The following is a 17,157-nucleotide window of genomic DNA, read 5'->3' as shown; positions in this document are numbered from 1 at the left end:
GAGATAACGTGTGTGCTGTGCTCCTCACAACAGTTTTGTCTGCTGGACTGCTGATCCCTGCAGTGGTTTGTGAACTAACGTGTTGCTAAAGTGACCAGCAGGACTATCCTGGATGGTTCTTTGTATGGCTTCTACAGAGTCTCTGGCAGGTGTTGTTTGATTTTGTTCATTATTGTTGTCAGTCTAGTCTTTTACACTGTATGATTTAGAAAACCTCTTCCCCTCTCACACCACTCCTTCCTCTACCAAAAAAAAAACCCAAAAAAGCCCAAAAAAACCCCACTTGCCTCACAAGATTGTGGAATTTGCCAGAATGCTTGCATTTGTGTTGATGTTTTTCCTAAATTCAGTTATTTTCAAGATGTATGCAGAATTCTTCACTTAAAATTGCCAACATTAATGGCTTCAGATTGCTCTCAAAAGTTCCCTTTTGTTTTTCAGCCTACAAGAACATCATCAGAGAGCATTTATTCCAGACCAGGTTCCAGTATACCTGGCTCTCCAGGCCACACTATCTATGTAAGTATTCCTTCTGATGGATAAGGTGCTGAGCCTTTGCTTGCACATGAACCACTCATGCTGAAATAAATCACTTTTATACTGATGCTTTATTTTAGTGTTTAAATTGTTAAAAGCTTGGCCATGTAGCTTTTATAGCTACAGAATTTCAAGAGCAGGGTAGGCCTTTTCCAGGTCACATTTCTCTTGGGAAAGGTACAGTAAAACTTTTGATGTCATTTGGTGGCGGGAAGAGAGACAGAGGGCAGAGGGGTCATTCGACTTTGTAAGGATTTTGTGAGGAGATCTGTGCACTTTGATACACAATTTTTGAGAGTTCTGCTCTCTTCCCTTGGGAAATGTGGGGAGCAGGGTCAGCTACACTGAAAGAAGCCTGGCTGACCCAAACCTTCCAAGTCAGAAATCAGATTTTTTGATTGTGAAGGAAAGGTATTTTTAATTTAGGAAAAAAGCGTTATTAAGCATAATGCTAAATCACTGATTTTATCTTTATCTTTTACCTTGCGATTATATAGATGAAAATGTAGAGTAAACCACGGAAATTTTGCAGTTAAATTTACAATAAGGCAGAAAAAATGTACAAAATTACAAATCTCATGTCCTGAATTAAACTCTAGTTCTATGCATTTCAACAACCACAAAAATAAGCTGATATATGAAAAGTGTTGACACTGCAGATATCAAAAGACAAAGCATGTCCTGGAGAGCTGCCATTCTGTGGGTAATATCAACTTCATAAACTGTAGCTTATGAAAATCAATTGCTGCTCAAAATCACCATCTGTAGAGCAACATGGCAGCCTCGATTGGGGTCTACAAAAATATCTGTAATAATTTCTATTGGATTAAGAGTATCCAGACATATTTGCACCTCATTAATAAACTGATAAAAATACTATAGAAATAACATATATCATTATAGCTAAATATTTTAAGGATTAAAATGGCTTAAGGTATGTTTTTATATCTGGTAATTAAAAACTAAAGAGATTTGAGTGTATTTGTAGAGAGTGAATGTCCTAAATATTTCAAAATTTGCTTCTCTAGCAAGAAAGGTTTTGTATTGTTTCTAGTTTAAGGCATTGCATAAGAACAACCAAGACCAGTGGTTGTTAAAGAGCTTGCAAAGGAAAATGCATATTAATCTGAAATTATTAGGTGCTATCACTCAGAACAGAACTGAATGTAAGTTTCCTTATGCAATCTACTATGAATAAAGTATCTTGTAGAAGTGTTTAAAAACAATTTGAATATCCTCTTTCAGTTTTAGTCATCAATGTATTTATGTAAGGTAGGTAAAAATGTATGATGATTTATTTAAAGTCTTTCTGTAAGTAACGAAAGATATTAGTTATCTAAACTAAATGTAAGGCCTCTTTCTATCTCCCTGTAATGGGTGAAACTGACTTTGGAATGTATTTCCTACTTCTATTTTTTAATTAGTCAAGATCTCCTTGCAGTCTTAGTGGAAAAAATAGTCCATGCTTGCAGTTGGTAAGGAGCAGATGCCTTAGTCAGAAGTTTGGGCATAGGATGAGTGATGAATGCAATGTAATTATTTTATTTGGGAGTTTATTATTTATTTTATATTATTTTATTTGGGAGTTTGGATACCCAGTCCTGACAGTCCTCCTTGTCTTTTTATTTCCTTCCAATAAGTTCTGTTTCCTCTTGTGTGCACAGTTATAAATTGAGTATCTGTCTGTGGTCTTTAGCATGAAATCCTTTTGTAATCTCTGTAATCTGCAAACTAAATTGATGTTTTCACCCATTTTACGTATGGGAAAACAAGAGCAGAAAGGTGAAAATACTTGCCTGAGGCCACAAAGTGAGTCATTGGCAGAGCTGAAGTTTCCAGCTCATTACTGGGGATAAAAAACTTTTGTAACTAGATCTATATATGCCATGTTCTTTCTTCCCCAAGAGAAGAGAAAGCACTGTGAGCTGCTGCAGAGGAGGCCTGCTGGAGAGGAACAAGAAGCATTCACTCCACGTGTAGGGTGCCAAAAAGGGGTTTCCATAGCAACAGTGTGACAACAAATACACAAAATCATGAATTGTATACAACAGAAATTGCCAGTGCATTTGTGTAAGTTAATTTATCTTCTGTCTTTGACCTTTAGGCAAAAGTAGACAATGAAATCCTTGATTACAAGGATTTAGCAGCCATTCCCAAAGTCAAGGCCATTTATGACATTGAACGTCCAGACCTAATTACTTATGAGCCATTCTACACCTCCGCCTACGAGGACAGACAGGAGAGACAGAGTCTTGGAGAGGTAATGACCTACCAGCACCTCATTCCACTGTGCACTGCATCCACAGCCTGCTTCGCTTCCCATTGGCACTCCTGGAGGTCGTTGCTGCTGCTGTTCACTCTGCTTTGTGTCTGTCTGATCTGGGGGTACTGGGAACACTCACGGAAATGCAGGATTAGCCACTTACATTAACACCAGTGGAGAAGCTTGCAGGCTGTCTCTGTGTGCTTCCTCCTAACTCCCATGGATATCCTAATCTTTGGGAATGGTAAGGTCAAGAACGTGAGGCAAAAGCCAATGTGCTGCTGTGCTGTGGAGCACCAATATTCACAAGGGAATGGGAGGAATACCATGATAGTCTATGGACTAAGAGCAGCAGGATACTTATCTCACAGATACTGAAGGAAAATATATATATTTCCAGAGCACTTTGCCAGACATACTGGATAAAATTGTGCCAGGATGAAGTACTCTTCCACCTGGGAAAGCAGGTTGATTGTGTTATAGAAATACCTGCCTCACATTTTAACCTGCTGACGTTTTGTAAGGATTCTTGTATCAGGCAGCAACAAGAAAAAGCTATGTCATTTATTCTTGTAAACTTGCATGTGAAGGTATCTTTCAGATTGTCTCCAGTTTTCTCAGGTGAATTTCCATAGCTGCAATTACTATTTACATGATTCCAGTGCAGTCTGTGAAGCAGGTTTTGTCATGTAATACCATCTGTCTATGAATCAGACTTCCTGAATGCAGATCTAAATGGACGTGGAAATGGATTTACCACTGCAGTCTCAGTGACCATACTGACTGTAACTGAATTGACTATGAAGATAAATTCAAGAAGAAAGAATTGCAGTAAATCATTCAGGCACCAGTGGTCTGTAGATGACGAGATCAGTGTGACAGATAATCTGCTTTCTTATTAGTGTTCTGCCCTCCAGCAGATCAGAACTGCATCATTTTTTCTTCTTTGTTCTTTAATGTTTTATAGTTAGGTTTTTAAATCATGAATTGGAAACTCAGCTCAGGAATAAAATAAGAGATTAACAGGTCAGAACATTACAGAATTTCTCCCCTCCAATTTATGTTGGTAGTGAATCCAGCTGGCATCTTGTTCAAAATCACTGAGATGGAGTGGTGACCTCTGACCAGTTCCAACAGGGCTGACCCATTCCACAAAACCTGCTACAAACACATGTCTCTTGTTAGTTACACAGGGGGAACTAATCTCACCAGAGAAAGTGAACTTTGTTAATCCTTAAAGGGAAGCTTCTTACCGACAAAGCAGTATTTTGGGAGCTGATAAAGCAATATGGTGTAAGTTGACTGCTTTTTATTCTTGTTCTGGGAACAAGCAAAAGCCTTCGGGGTTTTCTTACACCATATTATCACCAGCATTAAATTCAGTTAATTTCTAGTGACTACAGAAATTTCTGTAATTGTGGAAACAGAAGGGGCTCTCACCTTCTTTTCTGAAGATCTTGGGTTTTAACCCAGTGCTACTGCTGACTTCTGTCACCTTGGGCAAGTTGCCTCACCTCTTTGTATCTGTTTCTCGTCCCTTCCCTTGCCCTAATGAGAACACAAGCCCATTGGGGTGGAGTGATCCCTTACCCTGTGTTTGTGTTGTGGTAATGGAATGACAGCAATCTTGGTAAAACGTACATCAGTCCCCATCATCTTTAAAAAGCAAAGAAGGTGGCACGTTTAGTTGTACAGACAGTGATTTATCCTGCATTCTCTTTGTAAGGGATGTGTATGTGGTGGTGTTAAATAGCAGGTGACCCTCAGTTTATGATTGTAGATTAGTCGTGCCCCCTCACCATGATTTACAAAGGAAAAAAAAAATCACCGGTCTCAGCAAAGAAAGAATTTTGGGTGTACAAGGGGAGATGCGCAAGAGGCATCAAAGTTGACCCAATAAAAAGTTAATCCAGAGATGGACACAAACGGTAATTCTAGGGAATGGGCTACAAGAAAACGATCCATTTTAACCCAGCATGGCAGCGAGCAGAGCCGCGGGGCCGCGCTCCCGGTGCCGGGCGCGCTCCCGGGCGCGCTCCCGCTCGCTCGGTCCCGCGCGCTCCCGGCGCCCTCTCGTGGAGCGCGGGGACACAGGGCTGAGGGGAAATGTGTCTGCTGCACACGGAGAAAGTTACAGCAACTGCCAGCTGTCCTTCAGGACCTGTCGCTTCTGCCCTGGGAGCAGCAGCCTGATGAAGCCGCCCTTTTGCAGCTCCAACTTTTATTGGGTATATACCGAGAAGCAGCACTTTATGTCCTTTATTTCAAGTATTCCGTTTGTTGAAAGCACTAAATGCTCTGAAACACCTTTCACTTAATGAGCAGACATAAAATGAAAAAAGGATTTTATTTTCTAACATGATAGATGCTTCAAAATGGAGCAGGGATCCTACCTGGTAGTTCAAAGACAGCTAAAGTGCTATCAGTGTGAAATGCTGAAACTTATGTTGCAGAATGACACCTGTAAAAATTAGGAGAAATTTCCCATATGACAAAGTGATCTGTGTGACTTCAGGTATCAGAGCAGACTCTCAGATTTCAAAGCAATAGAGAACTGAGCCTATGGCAGTAGAAAAAGTTTGGTCTGAATGAGCCTTCTTCCCCTTCCCTTTCCTCTTTCCCTTCCCCTTCCTCATCTGGAGTCATCACTGTATTTCCACTGGCTTGCTGTTCTGGAATGGAACTGATTTGCTCAGTTGCCTGCACAGTGTGTTTCAAACTGATCATAGTGTGGCCTTCTGGGATAGACCAGGTTTTGAAATACCTGAAGAACCCAATGTGCCTTGGCAGTCTCAGAGTTTGAGATCTGACAGTTCACCTGTGCATGATAAAACAGTGACTTGGCTGCAGAGTGTGGTTCCATTTCCCAAAAGGCAACGAGACTGTGTCAGTGATGGAGCAAAAATACATGAAAGGAAAAACACCTGGATTCATCATGCTATTTTCTGGGCTGCCTTCCCAGGCTTAGATTCCTGTGACTGCCTTTCACTGTAGCCATTACCTCAGCACCCAGCAGATGATAGAAATGCATTTATTTAGAGTAACACATTAATTGCTAGCAGAAAAACATGGGAATGCACCTCGCAACATGTGCTTTTTTCATTCATATTGAAAGTTTTAGGTTAGCCCTCAGTTTTTGTAGAGAATGTTGTTCCAAAGCACTGTGTATGGCATGTTTCATGTGGAGAAAGGTTTTTACAGCTGCTGCTGTTAGAGGATAGGAATTAGGAAAATATGAAAAAGACTTTCAAGGCTTTGATGGAAAGTAGCAAAAGCAGTCTTTAGCAGCTTTATGGAAACTTGATGGAAAGGAGATGTCCTGTATCCAATAAAAAATGTTGCTCCTTTATTTGGATATTTAGCATTCCCAGTGTCACCAGCTCCATGAGAGTGAATAATCTCTCAATCCAAAATTTATGGATATTTACCAGCTGGATATTTTGTTACCAGAGACTCTGTGTGCATTTTACACTACTGCTGCTGTACATTAGTGTAGTAGTTAGACAAGAATCAGCAGTTTTGGTTCTGAGATATTGTCTTAATAACTATATCAGTCTATAATTGTGGTCTTAATTAAAAGCATAATCTCTTGCCCAATTTATTATGACAAATAATATTGAAGTTTTGTGCACAAAGGAAATAATTAAAACCTGATCTCCCAGCTTCAAATTGTCTGGTGGTTGGAGAGCACGTAACTGGTAATTACACATAGCCTTTATTCTTGTTTGTACCATCAGCATATGCATAATCATTTGTTTCTTCTAAAGGTATTTCTTGCCTCAGTTTCCCTATCTGTGTTACAGAAACTTTTCATAATATTGTGCATATTTCTGCCCACTGGCCTCTGTGCAGTTCTTTCAATACAAGTGCTTGTAATTCCTGTCTGTTCTCCTTACGTAACCATGGAGGAACACAGAGATTTAAAGGAGGTCATATCAAAGAAATGTTGATGACAACTACGTGCTCCTTTGCATGGGTATGAAATGTAAGGCCTTGGGGAGAAGCAAATTTTTGCCAGTGTGTGTGTGTTGGAGGGAAAAGATGCTTCATCCTCAAAGATATTCTGCATTTTGATTTTCCATGCAAAACTCTGAGTTAAGTTTATTTACTTTGATTTCCATTTTAAAGATTTCTTCATGACAGGCATGGTTATTAAATTAATAACTCTTTCTGATTTTGATCTTTACAGCTGTGTTTTAATTACCACAATGATTAGATGGCTAAGATGATTTTGCATGATACTTGACTGAATTAATCACGCTTATAAAGATTCTCCCAGAAACTTTAAACATCAATGATTTACAGACCAGTCCCTGAGCCATGTGGAAAAAGCTGGTTCCAGTGCCAGCATGGCCTCAGTAATTTCTGCATTGCCACTTTACATTGTCATACGTCAGAACATCTGCAGCAATGTGTAGATTACCATTTTCTAGCCCAGCATATGCAATGATATTTCATAACCTTATTTTTTATGTCTTTGCAGTCTCCAAGGACATTATCACCTACCCCTTCTGCAGAAGTAAGTTTGGTGGAAGATTTGGGGACAGTGTCCTACTGTGATTAGAATCATTCCCTCAAGGCAGTGCAGGCATTGGGTTTGTTGTCAGACAGATCCAGCTCTGTTTGCCACACAGGCATATTTTCTCAATGCTGAAACTTAACAAAAAATATTTCTAAGAAGAAAACATGAAGCTCTTATTGAGAGATTGTACAAAAACTGGAGCTGCCACTTCTCCCTCTTGCTGTCTGTAAAGCAGAGCCCTTTTTCCAGCAGGTGTCACTTCTGGTACATTCCTGCTCCTTGTGGCACAGGCAGATTCAGATCTCGAGAGCTGCAGCATTTACAGGATATAAAATGCTGCTCTAAGCATCTAAATAATAACCCATGTTTGCTACTGAAACATTTGCAGTTTTGTCTTGAAGAAAAGATAACTATGGTCTGGTTTGGTTTTGCTGTTCCAGTGGACTTAATTTGAACATCATAATAACATGAAAGAGTTGGGAAGTCTTTTGTCAGGATACAACAGATGCTCTTGCAGAGCCATTATCATTGCATTGTCCTGTTGCTTATTTGCAACATAAAAGTTGTACTTATTGCTACTAGTTAAAAATTAAGAGACTATAAAATTTCTTGTAAGTCTTCATGCATTAATCAGTCCTTTCCCTTGTGTCCTGGTTTTGTTTGTTTCATGGAGGGGTGGGGGGATAAGGGTGTTGTTTGTTTTGAGGTTTTTTGTTTGTTTCTTTTATTGGCTCTATTTACCCTCAGGAGACCAAGTACACTGAATTTTGCTCTACAAGGTGTCATGTTTTCAGATGCATATGGGGAATCTGGTTTGGATATAAATGCCTGCTGATGCAGCTGGTGACACACGGTGAATTTAGCCACAGACAGTTCTGTGCTGCAGCTATTGAATTCTTGCTGGTCTCCAAGTTAGCTCACTGATGGTCAGGTTGTGTGTCTCGTGCAGGACACTGCAGGATACACATGCTCTGGATGCAGCTTCCTTTATGGAGTCAGAGAATGTGGGAAAATCTAGGATTGTTATAGTTTAATAGAAATTACAGGTGGATTTGGAACCTTCCAAGACTGAATTCTGACTTTAAAATGGGTTGGAGCAGATCCTTGGAGAGCAGTGCTAATGAAGTAGCTTGAAAGCTTAAGGGATGCTGCTATTTCAGTCGCTTCTGCTGATGCCTTCAGATCCATGGAAGTTAAGTGCTGCTAAAAATGTGTTCTGTGCATTTACATTTATCAGTGGATGCCTCTGTCCTGCAGGGCTACCAGGACGTTCGGGACCGCATGATTCACAGGTCTACCAGCCAGGGTTCCATCAACTCTCCCGTCTACAGTCGGCACAGCTACACCCCCACCATGTCACGTTCCCCCCAGCATTTCCACAGACCTGGTAAGGGCAACTGCATTACAAACACATGCAAAAATATTATTTCTTTAATATGCCACTCAGTGGTGCAGTGACACACTTCTTTCTCTTAGAAATGGAAGTTTAGGATTGAAAAATTGTTGTGTATTTTAAATGTCTTGTTTTCTACCTGTTTTTTTTTGTTCTGGATTGACATAGTATTTTGCACTAGGCTGACTGTTTCTTGCATCATAAATATGCATCTTCTGGTTTTGTTTCCAATCAGCTCTTTTTAAAATATTTATATGTTTCTGAAAGCAAGCGAAAATTTGCAGCGGTGAATTGAAAACTTCATTCTGGAATTTGGGAAAAGTATCACATATTGGAAACAAAAATTATGACTTGACTGTACAAAAGTTAGTAATTTAGTTTTAGTCCCTTGTAAAAAATTCCTTTAAAGCTTGGTGCAGACACAGGATCTCATATTCAGAAGCAAAGCACCCATATGTTCCAAATTTCTAGTAATTTTTTTAAAACATGGACTCAGAAGGTATCTTTTTAATTAAAGCCATAGGCAATTGCCTGGGAGCACTTGAAAATATTAACTTTACTTTCTGGTTTAGCAGTGATGTACAAATCCTAGGTACAATATAGAAAATGTACAGGTCATTCAGGTTCCCAGTGCCGTCAAAATTACCGGTTGTGTATCTTAAAGTAAGATATGAAAATTAATTGTTCATCCACACCCAAACTGCATAAAAACATATCACTAAATGCTATTCATTGAAGAATTTTCAAGACTGATTTTATTGTGTATGGTGATGAATTAAATCTTTGTGATCTGTTTTTAAATTAAGTGATGCAATTGCATGGTTTCATCTTCCTTGGTGATTACAGCTGAACAGTTGGGATGCCAAAAGCCCATATGCAATAGGAGCTGCATTTTTAAAATTAAAGATTTATAATAGAGCCACCACTGTGGAACTTGAATGCTGTAGCCATTTCCTAGTGGGGGTGGGCTGAAAGCAGCCAATTGTGTCTGTCAGTGAATGCCTTATTTAAGGGACCCAAGGGAGGTGGGACAGAAGCAAATTGTGTCTGATACTTCGTGCTGACAACATGACTGTGTTTTAAGATGACGATTGCAACTGAAACTGAAAGAGATTTGAAAACATGAAAAAGCTGCAAACTTCTGTCCCTTGATTCTCCAGTTCTGGGGGGATTTTTCCATTTTTATCTGCTGTCTCAGGGATATGAACAAATCCAGGCCCTATTCCAGACTTGACTGTAACTGAGTTTTACTGTCTGTGTTCAAAGACTTTCCCCAGAAGCAATCTCTGTTTATGTAACTCTTGTGATGGGCAGATGGGCTCAAGCTAGAGTTGTAATCCAATGTAAAATCTTCCAAAGCCCACAGCCTGAAGGATTTTCTGGAGAGATGTTTGTTCAAACTTACCTATGTTCAGATGATCTCATCTTGGGTTTACCTGTTACTGATTCTCATATGACACAGAAGTAATTCTGTACAATTTATCATTTGATGTTTCCTACCCTGGTTTGGGGTAACTGTTAAAGCTACTTTAATAATTTTCCTCTAGTAAATATTTATTGAATAATAGCACAAATATACATTTTTTTCTCTCCTAATGACACTTCTTTTCACCATGTTATTCTGAAAGAATAATTTCTCTCTGAATAAACCCAGTGGCCCCAGATCACTTCTCTTTTGCTCCCCGCTAGCCCTTGAGAGACAAGTGAACTTGTACTGATGTTGTCAGCATAAGGTTCTTCAAAAATTGAGTTCCTACAAGTTCTGAAAAAGTTTGCAGCCTTTTCCTCCCGTGGTGTCCTAGCTGATGTTGGCAGCATTTTTGGAATGTCTTAAAACAATAGAAAACAGCTTGCATGCCTCTTGACTGACATTTTTTGGTCAGGCACTTTTCAAACCAGTTGCTTTCTTAACTAATTGAGCATCAATGTGATGTTTGCATGCTGGTAGCAGGCTACTTTCTGGTAACAAGGCATTGGTCAGAAGCTCATTAAGCCAATGATGTTATGCTAAATTAGCCACGCGGTTCAAACCTAAGCCTCTCTTCTAACGCTTCCTGTAACTTTGTCTTTAACATTTACGGGCCCTTTGGTGCGTCTTTAACCGTTTTGTTTTCTTTCTCCTTCCTTCTTTCCAGAATCCTAATTGTTCAATGCCTTTTTTTTTTCTCCTTCCTTCGAAGCCTCCTTCCCTGCCTGTCTCTTATTGCTTTTCTTTGTCTCCGTTCTGTCCTGTCCCCCGCCTCCCCGCTGCCGCAGAGCTGCTGGCTCTGGGTGCGCAGCGCGTGGTACCCCCGCGCACCAGCGGCCCCGCGCTCCATGACTCCCGCCCCAACTCCCCATTCCGACACCACTTCATCCCCCATGTCAAAGGTAAGGAGCCAGGCCTCTCTCCAGGGAGTACCCTCCAGCCTGGAGATTTGCTAGCGCTCTGGCAGAGCTGAGAAGGCGTGTCTCTGGGAGGTTGCCTATGGCTGTGTAGCTGAGCATGCCTCGAAATGTGCTGTTGCACTCAAAACTACGTTTAGAATAGACATAATGTCCTTTTTTCTGGAGGAAATATGTCATTTCTAAGGGCCCTAGCTGAAGAGTCACCAAGCATTTACCTGGTAGAAAAACACAGAAAGGCACTGTCATTTATTAACCAGAACCTGTATGTGCCTAATTTAGCTTCTTTCTAAAGCAGTACTCAACAATCCCTTCAGCAGTTATTTTATCAAATCTAATTATTACTACCACATTCTTAAAACATGCAGTGAAAAAATTGATTACAGAGTTTTCTGAATGAGGACAAGGTGATCAAAATATAGAAAAGAAAAAAAAAAGAGATGATATAAAGATCAGTGGACACAAGGAACTTAATCTTTGTTATTCACCTTGGCAATAATTAGGGCCCAACAAAATAAAATTAAAATCTCTAGGCCTCTCTTCAACTGGTGCATATCAGCAGGCTCTGCTGAAGGCAGTAGCACTGCGAGGATTTACATTATTTGAGGATCTGGTCTTTTTTTCAGTCTTGTTTTCCATGGTTTGATTTGAAGGAGGATTCTTTTTTCACTGTGTGCCCTCAAGGAACTCATTTAGCTCAATAAGCTTTTAGTTTTGTTTCTTGCTTTTTGTGTATGTGGACTTACTCTGAGCTCTATTGGAGCACTTGGCTGGGCCATCTCTTCTGTTTGGGGGGAGAAGGTCATAGCTCATGTCACCTACAAGAGCTCAAAAAGAGAAAGTTGAGTAAAGTGAAAATGCATTCCAATCTGGCACCACTGATTAATGTATATATTCATAAACTGGAGATAATCAGAAGCAGTTGCAAGAAAGCTGTTGCCATGAAGTTTCAAGAAATGGTAGTAGATCTCAACTTCATAGCTCTTTAAGCATTCAGATCACCACTGCTAATTTTAGTCTTACCTTTTTGAAGATGATTTTTGATAATTTGCACTGTCCACTTTTCTACTATATTTCTATTTTAAAAATATTCTCACTTTAAAAGATTGGGACCCTTAAAAATAGCTATACTGCTCATTTCAGCATGCAGTTAATTCATAGTCCTTGCAGTTTCAACATTTCTTTGCTGTAAATCCAAATTAATGCTCACACTCTTTCAAGTGGCATTTTCATTTATTTTCTGTTGAGAAAATAGCTTCTTCAACAGATAAATGGGAAGAACTATTAGAAATCCATGCTTATTGTTTTCAGATTTCAGATAATCACCTGGCATATAGATCAGGTATATTTTTCAGTTATTGGTAGAAAAGGCCAAGTGGGATTGCAGGCGCTGTAGATGGCGGGAGGTGGGGGGAGGTCTGAGTTTTATCAGATGTGTTGTGAAAGATGTAGGAATCCTCAATTTTCTGAAGGCCTGGACAGCATTTATGTGTCATTACTCAGCCAAACTCCTGAAAGCTCAGATTCATATCGCTGTGACAGAAGAGGCACCATGTGATCTTTTTACTAGCTCAGCCTTTCTCACTTGTACTTTTAGCAAGAAGGTGAACTTGATGTTGGTTTGTAAGAAAGATTTCACAAAACTGTAACTTCTGGGGTTTTTCCCTTTAGGAGTCAGAAAATACAGATCATATCTCAACTGCTTTAGTAAAGGGGCATGATTTCCAGCAGCATAACTGGGAAATAACAAGATAACTGAAGCATCATGTGACATGTTACACCCATGTTATTTTGTATACTCAAGCCAGAAAAGAAGACATTTAGACCAGTTTCAGTGTGTTTTCACAACATAAGGCTTAAAGAAGCATAATGATTAAGCCTCACAGACACAGCCAAAAGTAAAGAAATTGGAGGAGTGAAAGGGACTAAATACACCTCAGAGTGAGAGTTTGTTGATGTAACATATATGTTGAAAAAGCTGGAAGAGTGTGTAATATACATTAGCTTAGACTTCATTTAATCTAATTTGGACTCTCTATTGAATTTGGTCTTGTCTCAATAAAGTACTGTCTTTGCTATGAAAGAATCAAAACAAGTCCACGAATGAAAGAAACCCTGACCCTTCTGAAATCAGAGACAAAACTCTCATTGAGAGTCAGGATTTCATCTTGCATGCCTAGAATTTTTCAGAGGCATTCAAGAATATTGCAAAGCCTCCATAAGATTTCCATGTAAAAGAGCTCCAAAGTAATGTGTATTTCTTTGCTCACAGACCTTCCCATGAGGAATCTACCCACCTTCATAGAGAATTTGGACCTTGGTTTTCACAGGTTCCCTCTTTCCTTCCCTGAGGCATGTCTGAAATCAAATGCTTTCTGTACCTGGTAACTATTTCCAGGGTTTTGTGGATGCAGGTGAAAGTTCTGCTCTGGAAGACATTTGTGTATTGGCTTTTTCATGATTTTCAGTTTTCTGTGTGAAATAAAGGCTACACTTCTGGACAAGAAGATTAATGATAGTTTGACAAAACCTGAACAGGAGTAAGAGTTTCAGGTACTGTTGAGCTTGTTTTCCTATGTCTACTCAGAAGCAGAGCAACTAAACTGGAAGCTGACAGAAGGCTCAGTGTTGGTTGCAAGTTGACAGAAGGCTGAGTGTTGGTTGCATATGGGTTTTTTGGCCTGATTCTGTGAGCTCAGCTTGTGAATCCCACAGTGAGCCCAGTGGTGAGCACTTCAGAATGCAGCAGGGACCTGCATTACAGTGGGCTGTGTGTGGGCAAGCAATTCTATTCCTGGCTGCTAGGGCAACCTGCCTAACAAATTCAACTGTAAAAAACAACTACCTGATGGAGCAGAGAGAATGGAAGAAAAAAAAGCCTCTGAATTTCCCTTCTGCTGTGCTCTAGTGATTAATTTTTAGATTAAGTTTGTTCCATTATCTCTTAACATCCCCCACCTACACACAGACATATTCAACTTCATGCCAAGGGCATGACAATTAGTTCCTTCTACAGTGTTGGTGAACTGGAGTGCTCTTGTTGCTTTGGGGAGTTAACAGTAGTTACAGTATATCTGAGACAGTGAGACATTTCTGTGCAGGCAAGGAACCCAAATTTAATGGGTTTTTATGTAAAACTGCAGGCAGGCTGGCCATGAGGAGACAGGTACAGGCAGCCAAGAACTCTGCTTTCCTCTGTGTGTGTGTGCACATTCCACTGAGGTTGGCACTGCTTCCGTAAATTGTGGCTGGTTTTGCAGCTGCATCCCAAGCACTTAAACATCATTACGAGTGAGTTCCTCAGGGATGGCCTAATGGGAATCTAAGTAGATGTACCATTCCCTCTTGCAGAGGTTGGAGGCAGCGAGGCTGCCATCCTAAGAAGTGTAAAGGAAGTGTAAATATTTCTCACTACTAGCAGGAGTCATTAGGTACCCCAGGAAAAACAAGCCAACAGAGACATCTGTAAAGCATCACGTGCAGGGTGATACCACAGTAATTGTCTGCCTGGTACAGAGTGCATTATACAACATTTCCAGTTCTCTCTAAACAAATTATCTGTGTCCCAGATGCAAGACCAACCAGCATACATTTATGGGTGTGAGCACACTTAGTTGTGTTTAGAGGTAGAGAGGGGTCTAAGAAGGGATTCTTCCCTGTATCTGTAGTGTTGGTCATAGAAGCATTGCAAATTGAACACACACACATTTAGTCTGCCAGTTCCCAAGAGGTAAAATGTATTTGTGACTCCTCTGTTGTGGCAAGTCCACAAGTCAATAAATCCCTTTTTTTTTTTCCTCTTCCATTGAGTGTAATTGCTAAAGGAAGCAAAAAGGCAGAGTGACATGTTCTCTATAAACAGCTAACTGTATCTTGAGACATATTAATATTGATTGTTTTTTTTTCCTTATAAAACAATTATTTTGCTGAAAAGTAACTCATAATTTCTTGGTAGAACCAAAATCATAAATAAAAGCAAGTTTCACCATCACAGTATCTCAAAGGGTGGAGAAGTAGAACACAATATTGGAATTGCTAAATAAAGGGCCATAGATTGAGATATAACAATAATGTTTAACTAATCATTCATGCTGCTTTTCAGAGTTAGCAAACCTAGCCCTTACTGTTACCTGGCCAGAAGCTCAGCATCACTGCAGCCAAAATAGAAAACCGCCATCAAAGGTTGAAAGAGCATCACGTCACTTAGGGCTGAAATGTCCAAGTTTTAAATATAGAATTTTGCATATGCATTCTTCTGGACAAATTTTGTACAGCCAATCCCCCTGAATGATGCATGTAATTTTTAAAACATTCATATGCAGTGAGTTAACTTGTATACTGACTGAGGCCTCTGGGGCACATCTCAGCAAGGTTTGTAAAGAGCATTTTTTTTCCTCTTTAGTGCCTTTTAGATTGGCAGACGACTGTTAAAGTAGAAGAGGATTTTTTGTGTAAATTGTAAAGGAAACTTCTTTTATCCTTCTCCCACACCTATTTCCCCACACCAAATATATAAATAGCATGCAAAATAAGGTTTTGGGTCCTCTAACAAGACATAGGAAACAGGCCTGAAATTTTGAATTTTTTTTTTTCTTACATTTTATAGCCCTTCTGTATTTGCTATCATTCCCTCCTCTGCCCTCCGTTTTTTTTTTCCTGCTTTCTTAATCAACATTTCTAGGGTTTTTTAAGCCCTTGTGCATATCTTAAAAAGCTGAAGGGGTTTGATGCTTCCTATTTTTCACTGCTAAGGTCACCCACACCCATGTGAAATAAGCACCTGTGTGGATGGTTTTTCTTTGTGTGAGCTTGCTCTAGTTTGAAGACTGGTACAATAAAAGAGGCAGCTGCATTCTTTCGAGGTACACACACAGAGATGTGAATGAATATCTGGCTGTTAAGTCTTGTTACTTGGGATCCACCATCATGCTTGTGCAGCAGCCCTCGCTCCCTAACAAAACACAGAAACTTCCAGGACGGTTGGATTGCTCTGGTGCATTGTCAGGAAGCAAAGGGGAGTGACAGTAAAAGTAATCCTACAAATGGAACAAACTGTGTGTGCAAGCTAGAACTAAGGTTTTCAGGTATTAAGATTCAGATTTGCTAAATCAGCAGTGAAGTATTGTCAACAGAACCAAATTTACATTGACAGAGATCTGGCACAGCATGAACGATGTGGGTGCAGCCACCAGATGGGCTGCACTGCTTTACAAATTATTTTGCCGTATCAGAATTTTCCTAAACCAATGAAAGAGTGTGTAAGGAATAGTTATTACTTTTGATATGGGCCAAGCAACCTAACTGCTATTTTCTGTTTCTGGTTTCTGTACACTTTTGGTTTAGTGAACTGTAGTAACTGCCAGCATCTGCTTCTATCTGCTTTGGGTTTGCTTATCAACTACTCTGCTCCGTGTTTGTGCCTTTTAATTCCAAGTATCAACCTCTGTACTAAAAAATGCCAAGTAACCTTCCATTCTTCTTTTCTATACTGCCCATCTAATCACCAGCTACGAGCACACAGCTCCTGCCTGCATGCCGTCAGAATGAGTCTGAGCTGCTCAAACCTCAACTCCAGCCTGAACATGAATTTTTGTCTCTGCAGGAATATCAGGGGGGAAAAATAAGTCACCAGGGCTACTACCAGTTCTCCTTATTGTTTGTATTTATACATTTGGTTCAACTTCTTCTCTCCCTGGAGGTTTTGATTCCACCAGTTTTGTTTGGGTTTGATTGGGCTTGCTTTTTTTTAAAATTTTTTTTAATTTTTTTTTTTATTGCTCTCCCTCTTCTCATTTTGTTTTCTCCATTCTTTCATTGGAGGCAATGAGCCGTCCAGCGGTCGGAACTCCCCTGTCCCCTATCGGCCTGACAGTCGCCCTCTCACTCCAACTTACGCTCAGGCCCCTAAACATTTCCATGTTCCAGGTAGGAGCTGGCACTGTGTGTGTCTCGCTGTCCTGTCACAGTGTAGAATGTAGCCTTTGTAACTTCTGTCTTGTCTCCATCCTTTCACACCGTTTACCATGGGCTGCACCCTCAGGGCTTGGAACTGCTTCT

At 40.0% G+C, this 17,157-nt stretch overlaps 1 protein-coding gene across 12 annotated transcripts in view; it reads left to right on the top strand.

Annotated features, from left to right (window-relative positions):
• ABLIM1 (actin binding LIM protein 1) overlaps positions 1 to 17,157 on the top strand; it is a 189,078-nt gene that overhangs the window by 154,641 nt on the left and 17,280 nt on the right. For 9 of the 12 annotated variants that reach the window (XM_058841975.1, XM_058841974.1, XM_058841968.1 and 6 more), the window contains 5 exons: positions 442 to 519; positions 2,642 to 2,797; positions 7,284 to 7,319; positions 8,580 to 8,709; positions 16,921 to 17,025. In XM_058841975.1, the coding sequence (XP_058697958.1) occupies positions 442 to 519; positions 2,642 to 2,797; positions 7,284 to 7,319; positions 8,580 to 8,709; positions 16,921 to 17,025 (505 nt within the window). The remainder of the gene's footprint in view (positions 1 to 441; positions 520 to 2,641; positions 2,798 to 7,283; positions 7,320 to 8,579; positions 8,710 to 16,920; positions 17,026 to 17,157) is intronic. The other 3 variants (XM_058841972.1, XM_058841971.1, XM_058841967.1) reach the window with 2 other exon arrangements.

Source organism: Poecile atricapillus, chromosome 6 (assembly GCF_030490865.1).
Source record: "Poecile atricapillus isolate bPoeAtr1 chromosome 6, bPoeAtr1.hap1, whole genome shotgun sequence".
Lineage (NCBI taxonomy): Eukaryota > Metazoa > Chordata > Aves > Passeriformes > Paridae > Poecile > Poecile atricapillus.
The sequence above is the reverse complement of the archived record's forward strand: the minus strand, read 5'-3'. Positions and strand labels throughout refer to the sequence as shown.